This window comes from Lepidochelys kempii, chromosome 1, assembly GCF_965140265.1.
Source record: "Lepidochelys kempii isolate rLepKem1 chromosome 1, rLepKem1.hap2, whole genome shotgun sequence".
NCBI lineage: Eukaryota > Metazoa > Chordata > Testudines > Cheloniidae > Lepidochelys > Lepidochelys kempii.
In genome coordinates this window covers 150,124,666-150,136,723 of record NC_133256.1, presented here as the reverse complement: position 1 = coordinate 150,136,723, position 12,058 = coordinate 150,124,666, and the positions used below count along the sequence as shown (strand labels likewise).

Below are 12,058 nucleotides of genomic sequence, written 5' to 3'. Positions count from 1 at the left end.
AGTGATGCCCTCACGGGGATTTAAACGTTGTCCTTCGTGTGGCAGAGCAATCCCCCACGGTGACCCCACACACAGTGCTTCGGGTTCCGGGAGTGCTGCTGCTGCACATATCAGAGCAGGTGCCTCTCTGAAGAAATGGAGGAGCCATTCCCTGTCAACTGTGCTGAAGAAGAGATTGCATAGGCTCAATTGAGACTGCTCTTGGTCTTGGGGTGACTCTTATGCTTCCTTGAGGAAAAGCATGAACTGGCATGGAGTTGGTAGCGGTGCGCAGGATGGCATGGGTACCTCTAACCCTTCCTTGGTACTGAGTAGGGAGGTTCAAAATCCTGTACTGTTGACTCTAGTTGCAGCCTCTGGGCATCTGTTGAGTGTGGCACCAATGAGGGAGATGCCAGTACCGATTGTTTCCACCTCAGCAGCGTATCAGGCAGGTACAGATCTCCTTTGCCTCTTGGTCCCAACCTCTCCTTTGGTTCAGGACTTTGCCAGGGCTGCATCATCTATAGCTCTATCAATTGAACAAGATGCTGAATCCTCGGGTCTCTTGGCACCGCACCCCAATATTGCCCTTCCACAGGTTGTGAAAGCAGGGCTGGTACTGGGATCCATATGGGGAACCCCCGCACCGGGAATCTCCTTGGCACTGCTACAGTAGGCACCATAAATGCTTCTGTGGCAACTTTTGCTGCCCTTGATATCAGTACCCTCAGACACTCTGGTACTGCTGCTGACTTCACGGCCAACACCATCCAACACCGGAATGGGCGTGCTCAATACTGATGGTACCACTTCCATTGGCAATGCTGCCTCCTGCCTCATTCTGGTTGATGGACGAGCCAGACTGGTTACTTTCTCTCTCTGGTCTCATTCCACCCTTATCTCTGGGATCCTGAGGCTCCTTGGTACAGCCTTTTATTTTATTTAACGTGAATTTTGTAATGTGGTGTTATGCCACCGTGGGTTCAGCTCTGGTGACTACAGTTTCAAGCTCAACAGAGTGAAAATCACCCCTGCTACTTGTTTCTGGGAACACAAAGACCAAGGATAGTGATGACTCATACATTTACAAATACAATGTCTAATGTGTTTTACAAGTTTTATTAAAGTTACAATTAAAGTTAAGATTTCCTATGCCTATAGAATTTTTATAAAGACTAATGCACAAGTTACAAATGTAGTTATACTCACATCCTTAATGATATTCTTAAGGTCTGATGGCTGCCTTGCCAATTGATCATCAGTAGAGGGGTGGTTCCTGCTGGAGCTTCCAATAGGGAGCTAAACTTTCCCAATCTGGGCACCCTCTTTTTATAATGTGATTCTGACTATACCTCATTAGCATTTATGCACATGGTGCACTCTGCAGTTATGGCATGTGTTAGAAACATGTGACTACTGGGTATCTTGTAAGCAAAAAATAACTCTTAGTTATTTTTTTGCAAAACCACCCATTGGCACATTTTTTCCTATGATCCTGTGGGATAGGGACATTCTTTGGTTACTTACGTATGTCAAGTATTTCTTACATCTATGGCCTAGTATGGCTAAGCTGACATTTTAGAGGCCTCAGCCTGTAGGTCTTGTGTTTCAGCCCTACTTACTTAGATATCTAATGTATACTTATCCCCTCTGATACTTTTAAAATTCTACAACTTAAATCTATTTAGCATACAATGATTATATATGAGATAGCATGTTAATCATAACATCACACAATAAATGAATGATAAAATGAAGTAATTGGCTACATCAATGTCAGAATTGGGGTCATCATCCTTCCACTCTTCATCGCCCAACCTGGATCGAGGGTTGCTGATGGACCATTACGGATACCTGGATTAATACTCGTCTTCTGGTTGGGATGGAGACTCTGGACCCAGTGCCTACTGGCCACCAATGCCTTATCCAGGTCATTGGCCTCCAGGGAATCTGTGGGATGCTCCTCAGTTGTGGAGGTCCTCCTCTTCGTCTTGCTTGAAGGCGAGATCACTGGCCAGGTCTGCAGTGGTGACCGTCGATCCTCCCCAAGCCTCCAGGCAGAGTCTTCAGAGTCCCATCTGGGTCCATCAGCCCTGCAACTGGATCTGGCTTCAGCTTAGTTAAGGTCCTCATCGTCCTCTCTGGATAATTCTGTGATGCTTGGATCATCCCTTCAATACCAGAGGATTTTAAGGCATAGAATCATAGAATATCAGGGTTGGAAGGGACCTCAGGAGGTCATCTAGTCCAACCCCCTGCTCAAAGCAGGACCAATCCCCAACTAAATCATCTCAGCCAGGGCTTTGTCAAGCCTGACCTTAAAAACTTCTAAGGAAGGAGATTCCACCACCTCCCTAGGTAACCCATTCCAGTGTTTCACCACCCTCTTAGTGAAAAAGTTTTTCCTAATATCCAACCTAAACCTCCCCCACTGCAACTTGAGACCATTACTCCTCGTTCTGTCATCTGCTACCACTGAGAACAGTCTAAATTCATCCTCTTTGGAACCCCCTTTCAGGTAGTTGAAAGCAGCTATTAAATCCCCCCTCATTCTTCTCTTCTGCAGGCTAAACAATGCCAGTTCCCTCAGCCTCTCCTCATAAGTCATATGTTCCAGTCCCCTAGTCATTTTTGTTGCCCTCCGCTGGACGTTTTCCAATTTTTCCACATCCTTCTTGTAGTGTGGGGCCCAAAACTGGACACAGTACTCCAGATGAGGCCTCACCAATGTCGAATAGAGGGGAACGATCACGTCCCTCGACCTGCTGGCAATGCCCCTACTTATACATCCCAAAATGCCATTGGCCTTCTTGGCAACAAGGGCACACTGCTGACTCATATCCAGCTTCTCATCCACTGTAACCCCTAGGTCCTTTTCTGCAGAACTGCTGCCTAGCCATTCAGCCCCTAGTCTGTAGCAGCGCATGGGATTCTTCCTTCCTAAGTGCAGGGCTCTGCACTTGTCCTTGTTGAACCTCATCAGATTTCTTTTGGCCCAATCCTCTAATTTGTCTAGGTCCCTCTGTATCCTGTCCCTACCCTCCAGCGTATCTACCTCTCCTCCCAGTTGAGTGTCATCTGGGAACTTGCTGAGGGTGCAATCCACACCATCCTCCAGATCATTTATGAAGATATTGAACAAAACCGGCCCAAGAACTGACCCTAAGGGCACTCCACTTGATACTGGCTGCCAACTAGGCATAACGAGACCTTTTGCAGTGTGTAGCTGAATCTCTTGATATCCAAGCGAAGTTCTTGCAAGAGAACACCTACAAATTAGTGGATATCCTGCAGCCATCTTCCCTGGGAGAGTCGCCCTCCCTACTAGCGGTGTGCTCCTTGAATCAGTTAAGGCTCTCTGGAGCACAGTTGTCTTGTTACTGCCTGCAGCTAAGCACATGGAAAAATGTTCTTTTGTTCCTGTGCAGAGATTTGAGGGGTTTTACTCCCATCCAGGCCTAAATTCTGTAGTTGTAACTGCGACGAATGACAGAGCCTGGCAGGGCAGGTTTAAGTCCACACCCAAGAATAGGGACTTTAAATAATTGGAGCTCATGGGCAGGAAGATTTACACCTCTTCTACCTTACACATGTGAATTACTAATCAGCAAGCCTTCCTGTCCAAATACAATTTAATTCTACCACTATGTCAGAGTTTGCAGACCAGCTGCCTGAGGCCTCATGAAAAGAATTTTGGGCATTTGTCACTGAGGGCTGCTTGGTGGCTAAGATGTCCTTGCAGTCCGCACTTAATGGCACAGACACCTCGGCCAGAGTGATGGCCTCTCCGGTCACCATGAGGCGGACTTCCTGGCCGCAGATATTGGGCATTGCTTCCTATGTCCAGCAAGCCATTGAAGATTTGTCCTTTAATGGCCAAATGCTGTTTTTGGACAAAACTGATGAAATGCTGTGCTCCTTCAAGGACTCTAGGGCTACCTTGCAGTCCTTGGGGCTGTACACGCTGGTGGTGCAGAGGCGCCACTACAGCATTTAACAGCAGCAGTAGTATTGTCCATAGTGCATCTCTGGCCAGCCTTTCCCTCTTTCGATGCAACAGGGCTACCCCAGAAAGAGGGATAGATACCATAGGAGAAAGCTCGGGGTTTGACCAGTCCACACATGCTCCCCTGCATCATCCAAGAGCCCATTTTGACTCCTTGGACCAGAGCACTGTTCTAGTCATTGCTCCTTTATCCTCATGTCTCCCCTTTTGGGACAGACTGTCCCGCTTTCATAATGCTCAGGGCTATCGCGACTGACAGCTGGGACCTAGGCACCGTCAGACTGGGTTATGCCATGCAGTTCCTCTCCACATATCCTCCCTACGCCTCTTCAGGGACCCCGTCATGAGATACTGCTCAAGCAGGTCCACTTTCTATTGGCTTTGGGAGTGATGGAAGAGGTTCCACTGTAACGTCGGGGTCACAGCTTCTATTCCTGGTACTTCTTGGTACCCAAATCCAAGGGAGGGGTAAGAAGCATCTCAATCTTTGCAGTCTCAACAAACATATCAGATATATGAGGTTCTGAACGGTCACTGTTGACTATTCTCCCTATGTTTTCTCGGAACAACTGGTTTGCTGCTCTGGATCTTAAGGATGCCTATTTTAATGTGGTGGTTTTGTCAAGCCACAGAAAGTTCCTTCAATTCATCATGTCAGAGTGCCACTTTTAGTATGTAGTGCTTCCATTCAGCCCCTCTTCTGCCCCCTGGGTTTTTACCAGATGTGTGGTCATTGTTATGGTGTATGTTAGGAAGAAGGAAATTCACATCTTTCCATATCTGGATGACTGGTTTCTGAGGGGCAGCGCTAGAGAGCAAGTTCTTGCCCACATCAGCAAACATGCTGCACTTGCTTGACTGTCTAGCTCTCATTCTAAACACTAGGAAGTCAACTTTGGCTCCCACTGAAAAATAGAGTTCATTGGGGCCTCATTAGATTCTGTGATGTTGAAACTATTTTTGCCGACCAACCATTTTAAGATAATTTGCCACCTCAGTCTGCAGACTGAGCCTTCCACAACTGTTTGGAGTTGTCTGAAACTCTTGCATGCAGATGGTCCAGTTAGAAAGGTTGCGCCTACGTCCCCTCTAGAATGTGGCTCTAGATGATTTACCATCCTACCCTTCAATCTCTAGACAGACTGGTTCATCTTCTTCCACTGGTCCTGGACTCCTTGCTGTGATGGAAGCATCCAGAGATTGTTTAATAAGGCATTGCCTTTGGCAGCCTTTGCCAACCAGATCAGTTGTTACCCTCCATGATGGGTAGAGGGGCATATCTGGGGTCACTGAAAGTGCAGGGACTGTGGTTGGCGCATGAGGTCTTGCTCCATATCAACATGCTGGAGCTTTGGGCCATCTACAATGCATGTCGCACTTTTCGGTACCGTATCAAAGACTCATTGGTTCACGTATTTACTGACAATACAACTGTGGTGTATTGTGTGACCAAACTAGGGGGCACACACTCCAGGTTGCTCTGCCTAGAGGTGATCAGGCTGTGGCAGCTCTGCATCAAGGAGAGCATTACTCTGATAGCTGTTCACTTACCCAGGGTTCAGAATCATCAGCAGGCATTTCCATGAGTCACGAGTGGTCTCTGAAGACAAATGTCCTACCGGTCATCTTCACAGCTTGGGTCATCCCGATGATTGACCTATTTGCTACAAGGGACAACAGGCAATGTCATCTGTTCTGCTCTCGAGGAGGGCCTCAGTCCAGGCTCCCTGTCCGACAGTTTCCACCTCAGCTGGCAGTCAGCTGTCCTCAACACCTTTTCCCAGATCCTGATCATCCCTCAGGTCATCCTCCAGCTCAAGGCGGATCAGGCTAAGCTCATTCTCATTTCCCCAGCATGGCCAAGGCAGTGCTGGTTCTCCGATGTTCTCACACTGTCTATTCAGCCTCCCATACCCCTTTCTCCCCATTCCCAATTTACTCAGTCAGAACCAAGGTCTCACTTTGCACCTGCACTCAGCTCCCTGTATCTCATAGCATGACTGCTGAATGCCTGAATGAGGAGGAAGAGCAATGTTTGGTGGCTGTCCAGCAAGTCCAACAGTTAATTTGTCTTATGGTTAAAAATGTGCGCCTTATTTCCGGTCTGAATTTGTATAGCTTCACCTTGCAGCCATTGGATTGTGTTATACGTTTCTCTGCTAGATAGAAGAGTAAATATGTATTCCCCATGTAGGTACTTATAGACTATAATCAAGTCACCTCTTAACCTACTTAGCACAGTCATTGCTAGTTAGGCTCTCACAGTGAGGATGAATAGAAGCAATGTCATGAAGAGTTTTGTTAAATAACCTCTTTCTGTTCGAATGTATCTCTTCTGCACATTCACTCTGATCCAGCCTCTGCTTGGGAGATTTAGAGGATGTGCCCAGAGGTTCAACCTTGATCCAGCAAAGTAGTGAAGCATGTGAACAGTTCCACTGAAGTGGTGGGACTACTTGTGAACTCTAAATTGCTTTGCTGGAATGTGATCTTAGAAAGGAACTGAGGTACATGTGAGGTGTTGGGTTGTCTCTTGAGTCTTTAGGTCTAGAATGCTGAAACAGAGGGACCTGCTCCCCCAGCAGCTCACTGCTGTGAAATGGGTTCCATTGCATTCCCACAGCTTGGGTCAATGGAGGCAATACATTTGGAGAATAATTATTTGGTATGTAACCTCTTATACACCACATAAGGAATATTGTGTATTGTGAATATTTGTAACGATTGCTGTTGTAAAGGTGTTAATTTGTTTGAATTGTACCACCAGAATTAAAAAGCCTCTCTGTTTTTCCACCTCCAAAGAGACAGTATTTGTTGTAAAGGTTTGAATCACGAAGATCTTGAACTCCAGCTCTTGATCTAGTGTTTGGAATGTGATTAGAAGATAAGCAGCTGGAAATTCGATTCTTTTTGTGCATTTCCCTGTTGGGGCAAGGGACCTGTTTTGATGGTTTGTCAGTGTTAGGTTAATTGTATCTTCTGGGTACACGGCAAAGCCAGTCTATTGGGGTGACCATTGGTGAAATGCTGAGGCAGTTGAGGATGGGATTTTTGTCTAGTGGTGAAAGTACAATGGGAAGTTTTAGGCTATAAGGGTTACATGACTGTGGATGAAATGGCGTGTGGAAAGGTGAGATGAAGTGCTGCTGCTTTGGTTAATTTTTACTTTGCATCTCCTATGTAGTTGTGTTTCTAAGTGCATGTCAAGGACACTCATGTTAAGGTTTGGATCGGTGTCTTTTGATATCGAGTTTGTATAAGACTGAAATCTGATTTAATAAATAATAAATCTTTGCGCCATAAATAAGAGTAGGTCATGGTGGCTGGGCATTCTTGGACCTAGCTGCTTCACAGCGTGGATTTGGCACACAATGGCAAGCAGGTTTTGTAGTAAAATCAGACTATCCCTGACTATAAACCTGAATTCTAAAGTAAAGGAATATGGTTGTATTTTAAGAAGGCAATTTGCTATTTGTGTAGATTAAATTAAATGAACCATGAGAAGTTACACTAATAATATTTATCTAAGATTACCTTAATTTACAGCCCATCTTTCCAGTTAATTTGTAGTTTTCTTTTTTACTGATAATCTGAATATTTGCTTCTTTAACTGCCCTTAACCAGATTGACAGACTTCTTATTCTGCAGGGCTGATGCAAGTAAAAGCAGGTAGAAAAGATGAGAATATCTTGCCCAAGCATTTAGAAAATAGAAGGGGTGTCACACTTAGCTGCAAATCTAGATCCTTCACTGTGGAAAAATCACTACAATACTTGAAAAACAAATCAATAAGAATGTTGCATGTTGATGGTCTGGCTCTCCAATTTTAATACACATTACACTTTTTTAAAATTTTATTTATTTGACTACACAAATGCTTTAGTAGGACTAACGTAACAGTAAATTTGGCCTCCCTCACCATGGAAGAGCCAGAAGATAGAACCCAATGCAGTTCTGCTATATATAGTGGGAGGGGAGAAATAAATGCCAGGATCTCACATAAAGGGTCTGAAGTAGAGCTGGGCAAAATTTCTTCAGCCAGTAGTTCGTTCATCAAAAAGTGCAGTTTTGGGTTAGCTGAAACTGTTTGTGAATTTGGTCAAATTTGGCAAATAGTTTTGATTGAATAAAAATTGTGTGTGTGTGTGTGTGTGAAATTCAGAAAAAGTTTATTTTGTTTTCACATTTTTGATATGAAACACTTCTTGACTTTTCATTTTACAATGTTTCATTTTGAAATGTAGTTAGATTTAACTACACACTCCATAAAAGAGGAGGAGGCCCCAAAACACCCCAAAGTGAAATGCAACATTTCATTTTTGGTCAAATAAAATATTGCATTTGAGCCTAAACAACTTTTTTCCAGTTATTCTGTTTGGTGAGATACCAACAAATTTTCATTTCAGGTCGAACCAAAATAATCCTTTCTTCCAGACTTTTTCAGTTTGGCCACCAAACAGAAAATACCAGTTATTTGCCCAGCTGTAGCCTGACATCTGTAGGTGCAGTGCTGCTGTGCTCTGCTGGTGTTCATTCACTGCTCTGGGTGCGGGCACCTGACAGATCCACCTGCCTTACTTTTACAGAGGTGGAACACAGGAGCTGCCAGGGTTTACTGTAGACCTTGTGTTGTAGTAGTGGTTGCAGATTGACTCCACGGCTAGTCTCTGGGGAGCAGATTACAGAGGTTGGTGTGAGTAGTCCTTTCTTGTACCAAACCCATAGTGTTCGGCTTGGTGTAGTTAATAGGATTTGACCTATATTGTCTAGCTTTAAAACTTGCATTTTAATGATGGAATTATCAGCAACTGTGATGCCCTTGTTCTTGTTTTATTATCTAAGGGTACATATTTTCTACTCTGTTTACTTTACAGAATGCTGTTTATCCCACATTATCTATGGCTTTCCAGCTGTGTGTACTGCATAATATCTTACATGCTAGATCAGGTGAATGAGTGAGTGGTCTGCTCTAGGATAGCAAAAGTATCTAACAAAAGCCTGCATGATGGGTAGCTGAATAAGTTTAATGAGAAGGAAGATCACAGTAGTTAGGTCCCTGCCTTCATGTCCTCAACTTCCAATTCTTTCTCCTTCCATCTGTCATGTCCTACCTGTTTCCACAGCAGGGCCTTTGGAGTCTCTGTGGGTTATGGACCAATCCTATTTTTGACATTTTGCCTGCATGGATCCTTACTCTTGGGAAGTATGAATGAGCCCTGGAACCTTCTAGGCTACATATCCACAGCAGGGAGCAATGAGTCTCAGAGCCTGGGTCAAGAGGCTAGAGCCCTATAGCCTACGGAAGGGGGTGGGCATCAGAGCCTGAGCTTTAGCCAGAGCCACAACATCTACACGACAGTTCTTAGAACCGCAGGTGGAGCCTGAGATGTTTGACCCGGGCTCTGTGACTTGCCGCCATGGGCTGTGTAGATATATCCCTGGTAAATATCCATTGACTTTTAAGTGCATATACAGCACAAGCATTAAATCTTGCACATCATGTGAAAACATGATGTCTGTCATTGGACATTATTATTGTGTTGCAGTAGTAGTAAAATGACCAAGTCCAATAAGGGCCTCACTTTACTTGGCACTGTGTGCAAATGAATTGAAAGGACAATTGTTATCCCACAGAGCTTACATGGAACATCTTATTTCCCCCCCTCTCCACGCCAATTACACAGGCTCTGCATCTAATCAGAGTTGTTCTGTTTGCTGCACTCTAGGATCCCTTTGGCCCTTCAGGATCTTTTAAAGCATCTGAACCTTTATGTTCCTTGCCCTTATTGATTTTGAAACAGTCTTGTTCTCATTGCCCTGAACAGGTGATGCCATTTCTTCCTGTATTCTGTAAAATCCACCCCAGACGATGATGATAAAAAGCTTTCCGTCAGGAAGATCCTGATGTCTTTGGGCTATCTGTCCTTTTAGAAACCTTTCATGGCTGACAGACAGTCTGCATCTGCCACTGAATGCTGTTGGAGACAGGATGCTTGATTGATGCTCTACTATGACATCTCCAATGTCCCTGTCAGTCACAATTCAGCTACTTTAATGCAAAATATGTCACTCATGTATTTGTATTCACTGAAACAAATTGCCTGAAAGTCTTTAGGACAAAATAAAAAAGCATAGATATTTTTTCAGTTGGTGTTCTGTTTCCCTAAATAAAGTATTACAGAATCTCAGGATTGGTTTAATGAAAATGAGTGAACCACTAATGGTTCATTCAGATAACACATACGTTTTGATTTTGTTTTATTAAGCGTTTAAAAACTGATTCCACTGAGTGAGTGATATACCATATATAGTAATTCCACACTTGCTAGGAGGATGTTTACCTTATTTTCAAATAAAACACCTAGACTTTTTAATATGATTTGATTATGCTCCATTACAAACACAAACAATAAATTAGTTATGTTCACCTACTATTTATAACGTACCTTCATGGGAAAAAAGTCACAAATTTACATGATCAGTGGTACCAAGTGTTTATAGCTTCAGACCTGTAACTTGATCACTTTCTAAAAACTTTTACTTTTTGACAGTATAAGATCTGTTTGTGTAGTATATGTTCCCTGTGTGTTAACATACTGTAAAAGTGTTATCGGATGAAATTATTATCAATTTTACATAAAGTAGAAAAAGTGCATGTAATAGTGCAGGAAAAGGGAAGTGAAACTATAGGCCTTCATATGCAACTTTCTCTAGCCCTCTGGCTTCATGGATTCAAGACAGTCGAGTAGATGACAGCTGAGTATTTGACACTTTTCTCCCATTTTTTTCTTTTGTTTATTTATTTTGTTTTTACTGAGTTCTTTGAGGTGTGATAAACTCTCTCCAGTGTCAAAAATTGCATAATCTATTTTGCAAGACAGCAACCTCCTTTAGTATGCTCATAAATATCAACTCTAATTTTAATTATTTTTGTTTTCAGATGGACGCAGTTCACTTATTTCAATAAATCCTTTCTACCCCTTAGACTTTCATGACACATTCATGTTCAGAGTGGAATGTGCCAGATAAGAGAGAACCACTATTGTATCAGTCTTCACTGTTTGTGGGTTATTGATATACACAAACTTTCCAAATTGTGCTCTCACAGCAGTGCAACCCTACTGACTGCACCACTGTACAAGAGAGCGGAAATTGGCTGCATATCTTCTTTTTAGTGTTGGTTACTGTTACCTTAATATCTGCGTTTACTTTATTGTTCACCATACAACAGCTAAATCAGAGGCAATCTTAAAAATTCAGGTGACCATAAAAAAAGCTTGACTGTGAAATATTTGAGAAATTTAACAGAAGAACAGCCATATTAATAGAAAATATTGAAAGATTATTTTTTATATATTAAAAGACATACTTCTCTCCTCCCTTCTGATCTCCCCAGGTTCTCGCTTCAGGTTGCTGCCACAGCAGAGAACTGCCTTCTTACTGTATATCCATACCTGGCATTCCACTGCACAGACCAGCAAATTATCTTGAGAAGTGGTAAGGGTAGTGAACATTTCCTCACTTAATCTTTTTAATTATGTTATTACATTGTAATTATATTAACTACAATAGTCTGTCTATATTTTTTATCATGATCAGAGCTACTTATTTAATTAAGGAAGTATTTTTACTTGGTACTTAGAAGTAACATAACTCATAATGAGATTTTTATAATGTGTTGGGATTCATACAGATTCAGGCTTGTTCTTACTGAAAGTAGGGGGACAAAATAAGTTGGATATTTATTGAAAAATGTATGACAAGCCTACAACTTTTAGAATAATTGTGCTAATAGTGGAGTAAGAGTAGAAAAGATAACATAACTACATGGAGGAAAATAAATTAATTTAAATTAGGCTGACAGAGAGCTATGGTTGATAGGCAGTTTCTGTGCCACCTACAATTGGACTAGTTACGAAAAAACAGCACAGAAGAAAGCAGCATGATTGAATGGTAAAGTTATTACAGAGTAATTATATAATAGTTGGAAGGGTGGTCAGTATTTTTGAGATTCTGGAAAAGGCATGAGATTTTTTTTGTAGCGTTTTGTTCAAATGTATCTGGAATACT

The 12,058-nt window shown here is 42.7% G+C and overlaps 1 protein-coding gene across 3 annotated transcripts in view; it reads left to right on the top strand.

The window, feature by feature from the left end:
• Positions 1–12,058, top strand: part of CFAP47 (cilia and flagella associated protein 47) — a 636,073-nt gene that overhangs the window by 109,634 nt on the left and 514,381 nt on the right. For all 3 annotated transcript variants that reach the window (XM_073358068.1, XM_073358073.1, XM_073358080.1), the window contains one exon: positions 11,385–11,485. In XM_073358068.1, the coding sequence (XP_073214169.1) occupies positions 11,385–11,485 (101 nt within the window). The remainder of the gene's footprint in view (positions 1–11,384; positions 11,486–12,058) is intronic.